Source organism: Microcebus murinus, chromosome X (genome assembly GCF_040939455.1).
Source record: "Microcebus murinus isolate Inina chromosome X, M.murinus_Inina_mat1.0, whole genome shotgun sequence".
Taxonomy (NCBI): Eukaryota; Metazoa; Chordata; class Mammalia; order Primates; family Cheirogaleidae; genus Microcebus; species Microcebus murinus.
The window spans coordinates 56,155,919-56,170,524 of NC_134136.1; the positions used below are offsets into that span (position 1 = coordinate 56,155,919).

General features: G+C 47.2%; 1 protein-coding gene across 4 annotated transcripts in view; it reads left to right on the forward strand.

Moving 5' to 3' along the window:
• Window positions 1-14,606, forward strand: part of BCORL1 (BCL6 corepressor like 1) — a 63,964-nt gene that overhangs the window by 29,078 nt on the left and 20,280 nt on the right. For 3 of the 4 annotated variants that reach the window (XM_075999073.1, XM_012750415.2, XM_012750417.3), the window contains 4 exons: window positions 3,911-4,076; window positions 5,144-5,224; window positions 7,212-7,601; window positions 12,022-12,245. In XM_075999073.1, the coding sequence (XP_075855188.1) occupies window positions 3,911-4,076; window positions 5,144-5,224; window positions 7,212-7,601; window positions 12,022-12,245 (861 nt within the window). The remainder of the gene's footprint in view (window positions 1-3,910; window positions 4,077-5,143; window positions 5,225-7,211; window positions 7,602-12,021; window positions 12,246-14,606) is intronic. The other variant, XM_012750421.2, reaches the window with a different exon arrangement.

Sequence of the window (14,606 nt, forward strand, 5' to 3'; positions counted from 1 at the left end):
GGATTTCTAGCCAGAGTGCTGTGTTTGTGGCATAAGTTCTTAGTCTTTTTTGGATCATAGACTGCTTTGGAAAGCTGATGAGAGCTATGGACCCTGTCCTCAGAATTTTGCCAATAATTTCAGGGCGTTCATGGACCCACCCCCTTCCCTAAAGCCCACACAGGGACTCCAGGTTAAGAACCCATGGGAAAGAGTTGGGGTGGGTTTTACCCAGTGACCTCACAACCACCCCTGTAAGTCAGAGACACACAAAATAGGAACATGGGTCATGACATAGTATACAGCAAGTAACATTTGGTCTGGTAATTGCAATCTACCCTCAGTGGTAATAAGAACAATAGTAATTCACATTGTCAGAGTTGTTACCATTTGTTGAACTCCTACTATATGTCAAGTGCTTTTTACATATGTTATCTAATTTAGTCCTTACAGTAACTGTATGAGGTGAATGCTACACCCAATTTCCAGGTGAGAAAATGAAGGAAACATAAGCTCAGGTTAAGTTACCCAAAGTTACAGAGCTACCAAATGGCAGAGCTGTAAGTTAAATTCTGTCCCTTTGGCTCCAAAGTCAATGTTCCTCTTTAACTTTGCCACACTCTCTTCTACTCTCCTTCTATATAACTGTTTCACTGAGCGTTTAGCAAGTGTTTGCTGAATGGCTACTATATGCCAGTCCCTCTCAGGCAGTGGGGATGTATCTTTAGGAGGGTGGTATGGAGCGAGGCACAGAGCCCAAGTTTGAATTGTGGCCCACTTCTTCCTAGCTGTGTGATATTGGTCAAGCCACTTAACTTCTCTGGCCCCCAGTTTCCTCATCTGTAGGTGAGACAATAATGGTACCCACTCATAGAGTTCTCATGAAGATTAAATTAGATGATGATGTGAAATGTCCAGAATAGGCAAATCCATAGAAACAGAAAGTATACTGGTAGTTGCCTAGGGCTGGGGAGGATGGGGTAACTGGGGGAGTGACTGCTTAATAGGTACAGGGTTTCCATTTGGGGTGATGGAAACGTTCCAGAACTAGATAAGTGTGATAGTTGCACAACTCTGTGACTACACTAATAACAATTGAATTATATGCTCAAATAAGTGAATTGCATGGTATATTTCAATAAATTGTATCTCAGTAAAGCTATTCTGAAAAAAAAAAAAAGGATTAGGCTAGTCACGGTGGCTTATACCTGTAATCCCAGCACTTTGGGGGTCGAGGCAGGAGGATCACTTGAGACCAGGGGTTCAAGACCAGCCTGAGCAACAATAGCGAGACCCCATCTCTACAAAAAAGTTTTTAAAAATTAGCCAGGTAAGGTGGTGCATGCCTGTAGTCCCAGCTACTCAGGATGCTAAGAGAGGAAGATTGCTTGAGTCCAGGAGTTTGCAGTTACAGTGAGTTAGGATGATGCCACTGTACTCTAGCCTGGATGATGGAGTGAGACCCTGTCTCAAAAACAATAAAGATTAAATGAGGCGATATATGTAAGTGCTTAGAACAGTACCTGGCACATGGTAAGTGCTCAGTTAGTATTAGTGGCTGCTGCTGTTATTGTTGGTATTACAAACAAAACAGATATGGACCCTGCCCTCATGGAGCTTATGTCTTGCAGATGACTCAGTGACAGGCAAGCACTACCCCTTCCTATATTAGATCAACAGTTCATTATGTCCACTGACAGATGCAGAGAGCAGAGAATAAAGTTACAGGACCAAGGGCCTGCAAGCAGCCCTTTGTGACTATCTGTAACAATTTAGTAAATGTGCATTTTTCAGTAGAGCAACTATTAAAATAACAACTCTTTCTTTTGTTATGTTCACTTTTCCTGTGAAGGAAACCATTGATCAGCAAACCTAGATCAGAGTTTCATTCCAAACAGCCCCTTTCAGGGCATGGCCAAGAATCAGAACAGTTTCATGTCGCCTGCACCACCTGCCAAGGCCTCTCAGAATCCTAAAGGGCCTTCTTTCTGAATCATTGGCAAAGAGAGCTTCATTTGGTGCTGGGCATATTTTATTGTCTTTTCATTCTTTGGAAAATTCTTTGGAAAATATTTCAAAACTCTGTTAACCGGAACATTCATCTCACGTAGCCTCCCCTATTCTCCCAATTTTTTGTATAAGTTGGAGTGTGCAATATATTTTTACTTTCAGTGTTGCCCTGGAAGGAAGAGGCAGACAGAAATCCCTTCTAGATGTTCTGTTTTACTTGATTTTGTCTATCTTAGGAAGTAAAAGTTAATCATCTGCACTTGAAAGAGCCAGCTAAAAATGATATTCAGAAATAAATAGGACATGTTCAAATTTATGTGTGTTTTGACTTTATTCCCCCTGACTTAAAAATAGTTTTTTTCTTGGCCATACCTGAAGGTCAGATTTTAAGCAGCAGTTCCACATCTTCCTCTTTCCTCTCCAGTTCTTTCCTTCTCCTAACATTTTGGTTTGTAGGAACTGGCAGCAAGCAAAGGGAGAAACTGAACTTGTATTTCAAGCTCAGCCCTCTGCTAAATAATAAGCAGGAGGAGTTCATGGGATGGGAGAGTCCCCAGAATTTGAAGGGTAGTGGTGATTCCCTGTCTCTGGAGAATTGAGATACACTCCCCTCCCTGAAAATGTTCCATTAGATATCTGCTATCCCCTTAGCTGGAGCTAGACAGTGATAACATTCTAGAAGGTGAGGTGTGGGTCTGCTTAGGGGAAAATCAACTCAAGCAGGTTAACTCTTCTTTTCCTCCTAGTACCTGCTTTTGTTGTTCAAATGTTTTGCTTATTTTGCACTCCCTGGATCCTAGAATACTGGAAATCCCTACCTTGCCCTATTTCTTGTTTGGTGGCATGGAGAGACCTTAAAGCTCATGAGAATACACAACTACTAGGCTGAGAGTGTCCTTGCAGTGTGTGAGCATAGCCATCATGCACCTTGGATGCACCAGGCAGTAGGTGTGAGAGGGGCTGAGCTGAAGCAGCCAAGGACGCGAGTAGGGGAGAAGTAGTGAGAGCTGATGCCAAGAGGCCTAGGCTGGGGACCAGGAGCCCCAGGTACTAGTCCCTGCCCTGTGTCTTTGTCACTGCAAGCACAACTGGGCTAGCTTGCAGGGTGGCCTGGTAAGTAGCAGCCCCTGAGCAAGTAGACACATTGGGCTATGCGTTGCCCTGGACAAATCATTCAGCCTGTTGTCTTGGAACTTCAGTTTCCTCACCTGTTCAGTGGGAATGATATTAGCTTCTCCTCTCAGGGTTGTTGGGAGGATACAGTCAAATAATAGAGATGAGAACATTTTGAAAAGTTGAAAGTGCTGCAGAGTATAAAGTGGTATTATTAATGTCTGGGCCTTTTCATTGTGTCTCATAAGTATAGGGAGGTTTGAATTGCTTCTGTCTCATGTTTTTCTTCTTTCCTTAGTTGAATCTATTTTCCGGTATTAATTTGCATGTGAAAATAGACAATTTTTGTTGAGTTGGCCTGTACTGGGAATTTTCAGTTGTTGGTGTCAATACCATTCACAGTGAAGTTATTTGAACAATGTAGTCACCCAACTTGCAGAAGAGGCACTTTGTTTAATGCCCATCTCTCCATTGGTGTTTGGATATAGAGAGTATGGGGCCTGACTTTGCACCTTTTAAAATGACTTTGGGTGTTAATTCAATGGTTTATGCATGCAGACTCTCTAGACATCTGTAAAGTGGTGGAGCGTGCATGCCTTTGGGGATTAGCTAGGGCACTGGATTCAGTCCAGAAGAGCCTCTTTAGCCCACTGTGGAAGGGTAGAACTTGGCAGCCCCTTCTCTCTGGTCCTCTACCCTGGGTGGCTCATGTCCACATGTCAGAAACGGGACACATGGGTAAACCCTGGGAGAGCTTTCTGATGAAGTGAAACTGACCTCAGACCTGACTCTCTCTACCTCTCCACAGTGCCGGAAGCCGCCCAGTGACCCCCAGGAACCCACCAAGAAAAGCCCCAAGGGGGCTTCAGATTCAGGTAAAGAGCACAATGGAGTCAGGGGAAAGCACAAGCACCAGAAGCCAACAAAGCCGGAGTCCCAGTCTCCAGGAAAACGAGCCGAGGGCCACGAGGAAGGTAGGCTGAGAGGGATCCCTGTGGCACGGTGGTGAGGGGACAGGGGTCAGAGACTGACTGGGAAGGTGAGACTTCTTCACTTGGGAAAGGAGGTATGATTGACACCTATGGAGGCTGAGGCAAGGGAGGAGGAGCAGGGGCTCATTCTGTTCTCCCTGGGTGCTAGAATAAGGCACACTCTGAAAGCCGAAAGAGGTGATTTTCAGACAGACAAATGTGGGTCCTACAATAGAGTAGCCAACCCATTTTCCTGCAGTGGGTCTAGGCTCAAAGAAGAAACAGGCTTAAGGAGGATTTAGACAAAAACAGAATGGGGGTTCATTACACTGTTTTCTCTCCCTTTGAGTATATTGGAAAAGTCCCATTCTAAAAAGATGAAATTAAATAGCTAGCTAGCCAGCTAGAAGGGTTTAGAGAAATGCTCAACTTTTATTATCATTCAGGAACACACAGGGTGTTTGGGGTGTGGGTGAGTATGTATGCTTAGCCTGTGCACTTTGCCACATATAGTTCCTCTGCACCCTCATCAGGGAGAGATTCCCAAGCATTCCTGACCAGACTAGTCCATGTTCATAATCTCGCCTATCTGACATGACCTGCCTCTTCTAGTCTGTTCTTATATAGCAGTTTTCCTCTGTTCACCACTTCCTGCTCCCATCCTTGACCACCATGCTCAGTCCTGTAAGATTCATTGAGGTTGCCCTTCTCTGGGACCTGCTCCAGCTCAGTTATAACTTTGTTGAGGCGCAGCAGCCTCAGAGTCACACAGGTGGCCGGGCCTCCTTTCTGGCATGTAGAATCGATACTGTGCGCTGCCTTCTTTGGTGTCAGCAAAAGTGACCAAATTCCCAGTTTTCAAAAACTACTGGGAAATACTCATTCTCTACAAGAGGTACACATGTGATAGCAGCATAAAGTGAGCTAATAAGTATAACCCAGGATAACCACAGGGTAAACGCAAACCCTCCCTTGATTTTTCTACCTGAGCCATTCAGGTAGGCTTTCTGGTTTTTAGACTCTGATTGTGATATTTCTGCCTTCTGCCCTGAAACCACACATTCCTCCAGGTTCCTTGGAAAAGAAAGCAAAGAGCAGTTTCCGTGACTTCATCCCCGTGGTTCTGAGCACCCGGACGCGCAGTCAGTCTGGTGAGTGAGTCTAAGGTGACGGTCCCTCTTGGAATCGTCTGCAAAAAAAAAGAGGCAGCAGTCTGGTTGAGCGCTTTGCCCATTGGTCCTGGTGGAGTGCTGGGAATTGAATTCACTGTGCCAAGATGGCCAGTTCCTTGCAGAGAAAAGAGAGCCCTGGGTGGGGATAGGGAGGATTGCCCATGATTTTAAGACTAACTTTTCAGAGCAGGGATTTGACATCTTTTGTTGGGACCCATTGAGAGAAAGAGGAAAGTCCTGTTTCATTCAAGAAAGCTGGTTCTCCTCCATGCTTTGGCATCTCATGATTTGGGGCCAATCTCAGGCACAGGCATTTAACCTTTGGGCCTCAGTCTTATTGCTCTTTGTGACTGGCATCATCAAAATTGGAAAGGTCATTCATTGATTCATCAGGGCCAGCAGAATCACATTTGGCCCCCTGAGTTTGTATCAGTCAACCTCCAGGGTCTAAAAAAAAATAACCCTTTCCTGTCCCCACTGCCTTCTGCGAGTCTCTGTGTTGGTACACAGGGACAGAGATAGTGGCCCAGGTTCACCCAGATTTCCATGCAAATTGGACAGAATGGGGAGGCAGGGTGCAGTGTAAACTCAGTTGACATTCTATTAAGTGGCACCTCTGCACATGGTAAGTGCGGTGGTGGTAATTGGGGCTCATAATGATGGCCTGGAGGCCTCGCAAAATCGTGAAGTGTCTTCTGAATCATCAAAGAGCGATTACATTATAGCCAGTCCCATTTTAGTGTTAAACACGCCGTACTGCATTTGATTCTTTGGAAATTGGTGATCTCTGTGATCTCTATGGTGATTGTGTGTAACCAGACTATTAGATTAACCAGAACACTTTGTTCCCTGCCTGGTCTATACAACGGAAAGATCGCTGGTTGTTTGCTGTCTTTACGTGGTTTGACTGACTTGAAGCTTTGGTCAAGGGCTGTTCTGTTTCCCTCGAACCATTTCTTTCTTCTGCTGACCTTGCTTGGGTCTGTGGATTGTCGAGTAAATAGCTGGGCCTTGGGAAAAAGATGGTAGTGTGTCACAGCTGCTTCCGAGGAAGGTGTCAGATCTCCTGTAGTGCGAAACTGGGCCAATTTAGGATTGGACTTTTGTTGTTAGCAGAGTTGGAGAAAAGAGTGGCGCGAGAAAATGGTCTCTTGGCAAGTGGGCTGAGGAGGGCAAAAAAGGTGCCATCCATCCCCTGGTGGTTGGGAGAGAAGGGGGAAGAGCCTGCGCAGTGGTGAGGAACAGCTGCAGCACAGTGCCAGTGCGGGAGGTGCCAGTGAGAAAGCTCCACCCCTGAGCTCTTGGCAATTCAGGAGGAGGTGGGGTCAATTTAAGGGAAGAGGGCCTGGCTGGGTGCATTTGGGCATGACTCAACCAGGCTGTTTCACAGGAAAGGGACTCCTTCTGGCTTTGCTTTTCCTGAGACTCTCCTTTTGTGATGATTCTGCTTGTCCAGGGTGGCTCTGTCCCTGAGATTGGTGGTGTCACAAAGTGAGCAGGGGCTGGGGAGCCCTCCCTTGACCTCTTCTAGACCCCGATTTCCCAAACACCAGGGGCTTTTGGCCCTCTCCTGCCCCTCACACAATGCTTGGTGCCTCGTAAGTACTAAGCAAGAGTTTGTGGAGTGAATTCAAGTGACACAGTAATGTGGATGCATAAGGGTGTGTGTGTTTGTTTAATACTTGATAGTTGTCTGGTATATCAGACTCTGCAAAGCACTTACAGGTGAAAGATCTCATTTGAGCCTCAAAACAGCCCTGTGCAATCCATAAGGGGAGAACAGTATCCCCATTTTATAGATGAGGAAACCGCAGTGAAGGAACTTTCCCAAAGTGTACAGCTAATAACTGGCAGAGCCTGAACTTGAACCCAGACCTTCAAACTCCTAGTCCAGGGCACTCTCTTCGACACCATACTTTGTCCTTTGAAGAGGTACCTGACCGTCCTCTGTGCATCCTGTCCACAGGAAGCATCTGTAGCTCCTTTGCTGGTATGGCAGACAGTGACATGGGAAGCCAAGAAGTCTTCCCCACAGAAGAGGAAGAGGAGGTGGCCCCCACCCCAGCTAAGCGTCGAAAGGTCAGAAAGACCCAGCGGGACACCCAGTATCGCAGCCATCATGCCCAGGACAAGACTCTGCTGAGCCAGGGCCGCAGACACTTGTGGCGAGCCCGAGAAATGCCCTGGAGGACAGAGGCTGCCCGGCAAATGTGGGACACCAATGAAGAGGAGGAGGAAGATGAGGAGGAGGGCCTGGTGAAGAGGAAGAAACGGAGAAGGCAGAAGAGCAGAAAATATCAGACTGGGGAGTACCTCACCGAGCAAGAAGAAGAGCAGCGGCGGAAAGGGAGAGCAGGTAAGGCTGGCCAGGGTTGCTGTCACTGCAGCGAGTGTGGCTTCTGGCAACCCTCAGGCATCTCTACACCAGCCAAAGACCTCAGGACCCAGAGAAACCTGGTGCTATGACCTCCAGCTGCCAGAGGGGGTCACTCAACTCCAGCCCCAAACTTCTGGCTTTGGGTTGAGATTGCATGAGTTTGGATTGGCCTACAGGTGAGCTGAGGATGAAGGGCCCAAGGCCTTTGCTTTCTTATAGAAGTCTGAACCTGTAGGCAAGGCCATGGTGACATCCTTGGCATGGGACAACTCGATACCAAGGAGTTCTCTGGTTGGCTTGAGGGAGTCAAGTCTTTCAGGAGGACAGGTTCTCTCTCCTAGAATCTTGGGTTTAAGAAGAAAGAGGGCATCGGCTGCCTTTCCTGGGATGCCTCAAGCCCCTAAACTAAAAAGAAGTATAGTGGTTCCCTCAAACCAATAGAAGAACTTCAACTAGAAGCGGGCACGACTTTGCTTTTTCAGTTAAAGCCACAATGATTATTCAGAGGCGGAATGAAGCTTTGAGGTGACCCAAGCAAGGTGGCATCATTTTTGTTGGACCTGAGTTGGGAAAGCAGGCAGCCCAAAGAGAAAACCAGGCTTTCTTTGGCTGCATCAGATGCTATGATATACAATCATGGAGACACAGACTGTCACAAGAGGCTAATAGCAGTATGTTCCGCTACGTACTGTTCAGGCCCATTCCTATAGTGGATTTCTAAATGAGCAAAAATTGTATCTCTGGGTTCCATAAGAACACATTTGTTTCTCACTCTCATTCTCTGACCTCTACCCTGGAAGCACCAATTGATTGCCTTCTATAATGCATTTGTCCTGAGCTGCCAGTTAACATCTGTAGTTTCCTTATTAGCTATAACTGAATAATCCCATTGAGTGGGCAGTAGATTCTGGGTTTGCTATAATACAAAGAAGGCTTAACCTCATTTCCAGCTCTGTTTAAGTGGAAGTATATATGATACCCATCCCTACACTCAAGTGAGTAATTGAGCTAATTTTCATCAACTATGTGAGAGAGTGGGGACAATTTTCTCTTTTTTCTCTCAGAGCCATAATGGATTGGTCAGGAATGAGCTGTCAAGCCATTGGCCTCAGCCACTTGTGTTAAGATGAAGAGGAGCTTTTGTATATTACCCGATCTTCTCTAATGGCGACTGGTTTGCTAGCTTGGAAGCTTCCTATGGAAATTATCAGCTCTTGGAACCAGAAGGACCTTCAGGGTTGCCTGGTCCAGTTTTCCACCCAATGCAGAGATACAGATCTCCACAGTATTCTTGAGTGGTAGCTAGTGTTCGTGTGAACACCTCCAGTGACACGGAGAACACCACCGATCGAAGCATCCTATTTGATTTGGGGGCAGCTCCAATTGTTGGAAAGTGGGTCATTCTCCTTCTATGGATGTGTCTAAGTGTTTTTCATTGAGGCAGCTGGCTTTGGCATGTGGTGTGGTCACCTTCCTCAAGATCTGATGATGGCATCTTCATGCAGGAATTGCCTGACAAACATCTCTCTTCTCAGAGAGCTCCAATCCCTCCTACTGCTACCTATCTTTCAGGTTGACATCAGAGAGGCAGGCAAAGGCCAGACCAGGTCACCCTACTCCTGACTGAGCCTTATGACCTTTCCTTTCATCCTGGGCTTGGCTATCTCCCTTCTTGACCTGTGGAGGAGGTAGGGAGAGTCACTTCCACTCATACATTTGCTGCCTCCACTCTCTGGTCCTTTGTGTGCTTCTATAAAGCCCTTGCTCCTCTGTAATTGAATAAACTCCAGAGCCTGCCCTGACCTGGATAAATGGGGTATGGGGCTGTTTCTTTGCCTGGGTATTAGATACTGTAATATGGCTTCCCCATGTTTCCTGAGGTCCTCAGAAGGCATGGTTCTGTTCCTTCCTCTTTTGCCTCAGCCCAAACTTGTTAGATCAAAAGCCCAAATTTAGGCCAGGCGCAGTGGCTCATGCCTGTAATCCTAGCACTTTGGGAGGCTGAGGTGGGAGGAACAATTGAGGTCAGGAGTTAGAGACCAGCCTGAGCAAGAGCAAGACCCCATCTCTGTAAAAACTAGAAAAATTATCCAGGCATGGTGGCACTAGTCTCTAGTCCCAGCTACTTGGGATGCTGAGGCAGGAGGATTGCTTGAGCCCAGGAGTCTGAGGTTGCCGTGAGCTATGATGGTGCCACTGCACTCTAGTCCAGGTGACAGAGCAAGACCCTGTCTCAAAAAAACAAAACAAAACAAAAAAAACAAACAAAACCCTGAGTTTAGAACTTTCTGGCTGGAATTGTCATTATATATTGTGTAGTACAGTAATTCGTGGACAGTCTGTAGGGACCCACTAGTGGCCTGGGGCTAGTTGGGAGAAAGGGGTGGTATGACAACTGGCCTTCCAAAAGCTGAGCATAAGCTAAAGCCAGCTCCTCATACTAGAACGATGACTCTCACATCTGGATCTGCCCTTGGCAATGTCACATGCAAAAGCCTGTATCAAGGTCAGGGGAGGCAACTTGAGAACTCTTGGATCTCAATCCTTTAATTTCACAAATTGGAGAAACTGAGGGCTGCAGTTAATTCACTTCACAGACATACTGATCTTTTACATATGCTAGGCATGGTGTTCAGTCCTGTGGGGGAGACAAAGAACACATGGGCATGGCCCTACTTCAAGAGCTTGTGCTTAGCCCGGGCGTGGTGGCTCACGTCTGTAATCCTAGCACTCTGGGTGGCTGAGGCATGCAGATTGCTCGAGGTCAGGAGTTCGAAACTAGCCTGAGCAAGAGCGAGACCCTGTCTCTACTATAAATAGAAAGAAATTAATTGGCCAACTAATAGATATAGAAAAAATTAGCCGGGCATGGTGGCGCATGCCTGTAGTCCCAGCTACTCGGGAGGCTGAGGCAGCAGGATCGCTTGAGCCCAGGGGTTTGAGGTTGCTGTGAGCTAGTCTGATGCCACAGCACTCACTCTAGCCTGGGCAACAAAGCGAGACTCTGTCTCAAAAAAAAAACAAAAAACGAGCTTATGCTTATTAATAAATAATACTATAATGGTGCCTTATTCCTTATAACACTTTACAAAAGGGCTTTGCATGAATTACCTCATTTAGTTCTCATACCACTCCTGTGATGTGGATTATATTCTCCCCATTTTATAGATATGGAAACTGAGGCTCAGAGCAATTATGACTTGCCTCTAGCCTCCAAAGTTAGTGACCCAGCCACATAACACTAATGTTAAAAGATAAGGGTAAACACAATCTGTTCCCCCTACACATGGGGTTTAGGACAGACCCTATGGGACGAAGCTCTTGATAATGGAGTCTCCAGCAGGCCTTTTTGAAATTAGAATGTGCTTTGTTCAGCAAGATGTGGCTAGAATTAGAGATGTTGTCCAGTATGTTCTAGTGGCACTGGTAACTTGATTTCCAGGGAGGACAGCAGGTTTCTACTCTTGACGGCGAGCTAAGTAGGTCCATGGTACCTTCTGGTTTGGGGACATTTCTGTGGCTTTGATCTTTGTGTTCTCAGAGGGTGACATTTGGGGCAGTCAAGTGGATAGAGCTGAGGCTATGAAGGTAGCCTTCTATCACTTACTCCCCACTCCCTTGTACATGATAGTTAATGTCAGCAGAGTGGCTAAATTTGCTTTCATACTGGAGTGGAGAAAGAGACAAGGGGATGGGCCGGGTGTGGTGGCTCACGCCTGTAATCCTAGCATTCTGGGAGGCCGAGGCGGGCGGATCGCTCAAGGTCAGGAGTTTGAGACCAGCCTGAGCAAGAGCGAGACCCTGTCTCTACTATAAATAGAAAGAAATTAATTGGCCAACTAAAAATATATAGAGAAAAAATTAGCCGGGCATGGTGGCGCATGCCTGTAGTCCCAGCTACTCAGGAGGCTGAGGCAGGAGGATCGCCTGAGCCCAGGAGTTGGAGGTTGCTGTGAGCTAGGTTGATGCCACGGCACTGTAGCCCAGGCAACAGACTGAGACTCTGTCTCAAGAAAAAAAAAAAAAAGAGAGAGAGAGAGAGACAAGGGGATGGAGGAGAAGCTGAAAAGAAATCCCCGTTTGCTCTGGGCTGTGGGGAAATGTTACAGTTAAAATTACCCTCGTCTTGGAGACAGCCCGATGGGCCGCCCCCTGCTGGCAGGGCTGGGAGCTGTCTCCTGTGTGTAGAGGAGGGACTTTGATGTGGAAGTATAGCATGTCCATTCAAGAAGCATTTAGCGGAGTAGGCAGCACTGCATTAAGTACCGATAGCTGATAGTTATACATCTTTGCACTGCAATTCTAATCCCCGAATTCCTCTGATTCGTCTTGGAGGAAAGCGTTGCTTTTCTGTGTTCCATTTCTCTGACATCCGTTCTTTCCTGTTTCTTGCCTTCAGATTTAAAGGCCCGTAAGCAGAAGACTTCCCCTCAGAGTTCAGAGCACTGCCTCAGGAATAGGAACCTTCTTTCGCCCAACAAAGCCCAAGGGATCTCTGATTCACCAAATGGTTTCCTCCCAAATAACCTGGAGGAGCCAGCCTGCCTTGAAAATTCAGAAAAGCCATCAGGAAAACGAAAGTGCAAGACCAAGCACATGACGAACGTCTCGGAAGAGGCAAAGGTACGTTGTCATCAAGGGGAGTTGTGCAGGAGAGGGGAGCAGGCCAGAGAAGGCAGGCTTCCTACCATGCTCCTCAGCCAGTAATCCTCTGTGAGATGGACAGAGGGAGGGAAGGAGTGGAGGGGGAGGATCAAATTAACCTATATTTATGAAAGTCTTCTAAACTAGTTCTAGAAGGGTTGGAGGGCATATTTGAAGAAAGGGAACTACTACTATAGTTATAGCTAACTATAGGGTTTGGTCCATGATGGCTTTTCCTCTACAATCCTTGGATCTCCTTTGAGTTAAGGAAGAGTTAAAGAATATGGCAGGATGTTAGCCTGAATAGCTTGTTAACATCCAATCAAGAAGCTTTTGTTTGGGCTTAACTCACTGGAAATCAATCATGGAGCTTTCTGGGTCAATCAAGGTAGAAAACAACTTGTAGGAGCAAGGTTTTGATGTCCAGACAATGGTTGCTTGAGAGTGGGGCCAAAGGAATTCCACTTGGGCCCAGGTTATAGCTGTTTTTCTCCACCGCTGCTCCCCAGTTTCTTTGCTTTTCATGGAAGCATAGGAGCGAGTGGACACTCACCAATTAGTAGCCATGCAAGCATTCCTAGAACCCCAATGTTCAAAATTGACATCTCTTTTGGGTCTGATGTTCATGGTATTGGTGTTGGGTTCCATGTTGTACCATTAGAAAAAAAATCAGATGGTCTTCATGCAGGGTAAGCCTTACATTTGAGAGAAGTGAAGGTCCAGAGTTAAGTGTATACCTGTAATATGTGTTTGTCATTGGCAATTAAAAGCAAAAGGTTATCTTGGGCTTGTTTTGGTGATTTTGATTCCTGTGGCTCTCTCCAGTTCCAGAGCAGGGGTCCCTGAATGGCACTGCTGGGAGACCCAGGTGTTTGTGTTCCCTTCTTTTCTTTTCCTCTTCCCCAAATCTCATTCCAGCTCAGACAAGGTACTCAAGCTTATTTCCTTATCTTTAAAAATGGAGCTGGTGCTCCATGCCTTCTCTATCTCACAAGGGTACTTGGGGGAACAAAGGAGACAATGTCTGTGACAGGCCTTGATATCATAAAGTGTTCTCCAAGGACTGGGGTGCATCATTGTGCTTCAGGTGGGGGCAAGAAGGAGGGAACAGAGGCATGGCATGGCAAGGTAGCAGTATCCATTTTTTCTGATCCTCTGCGTGGGAGAAAGACAGGGGCCCTGGGGAAAAGCAAGGAACTCTGGTGTGTGCTAAGCACTTCATTCACATTATCACTTTTAATTCCTGCAACGCCTCTTGGAGGTGGGCACTTTAATATCCTCATTTTATATCAAGGAAACTGAGGCTCAAGGAGGTTAAGGGACTTGTGCAAGGTCACTCGGTGGTCATGAGCCACAGAGTTGGGACATGAAGCAGGCCTGTCTGCCTCTGGAGCCCCAGCTCATTCCATATGCCTCCCAGGCTCTGAATGGGTGGCTTCTGTTTGTATCCGGGAGACACTGGGGAAGGGGGGCAGTTGGACAGAAAACAGTGCCACCCCAAGCAGCTCTGGCAAAAGATGGACATCCCAGGCTCCTGGTCTCCCCCTCCCCTTCTCCGTGCTCCTCCCCAGACACTCACATGGACGGCCCCATCCCACACAAAGGTAACCAGCCGCCTGACATTCAGTAGCACATGCTAATGCTTCTGTCTGGTTGTTCTGCCTGGCAGTGTGTCTGCTGAAATGTTCTCCTGGAGAGGTTTTTGTCCATCCCCAGGGCCTCTCTTTCTCCCTCCCGCCTTTCTTTCTCTCCCAGTCACCACCACCTGCTCCAGTTGCCCCCATGGCACAGGGCTTTGTAGTGGGAAGCAAGGGGGGGGAGGGGGGGACGCTCCTGTCACACTAAAGCAGGGCATTGGCCAAGGGCTTCTTCCCACAGGGGCTCAAAGCCAGGGGGAAGGGAGGGAGGAGGGGTCCCCCGACTTGTTCTTGCTCCTCCCCGTCTCAGGCAGCCTGCTTCTCTGCTCTCTGGCTGCTCTGGCCCCCAGAAGGAGAGGCACCCTTTGGTTCCTGGCTTGGCTTAGCAAAACCCTGGGTACTTTACCCAGCATCCTCCAGTCCTGCCATTGTATACTCTATCCTCCTGGTGATAAAGCAGCATTATACCCTCATAGCTGGTGCCTTCCTGCTAGAGCTTATACCTCTCTGCCCTTTCAGGATGGGGTCTCATTGTGGCTTCTCCTTGTCTTGGGGCTTACCAGAGGAAACAAAGGCCTTGAGCCCTCATTTTTCCTCTGCTACTTCTCCTTTCCTGACTTTGTCTTTCTAGGCAACTTTTTTGGCTGCCCAAGGCTCTTGCTCATGGCTGGCTGGAATCAAGTCAACAAATATTTGTTGCAAT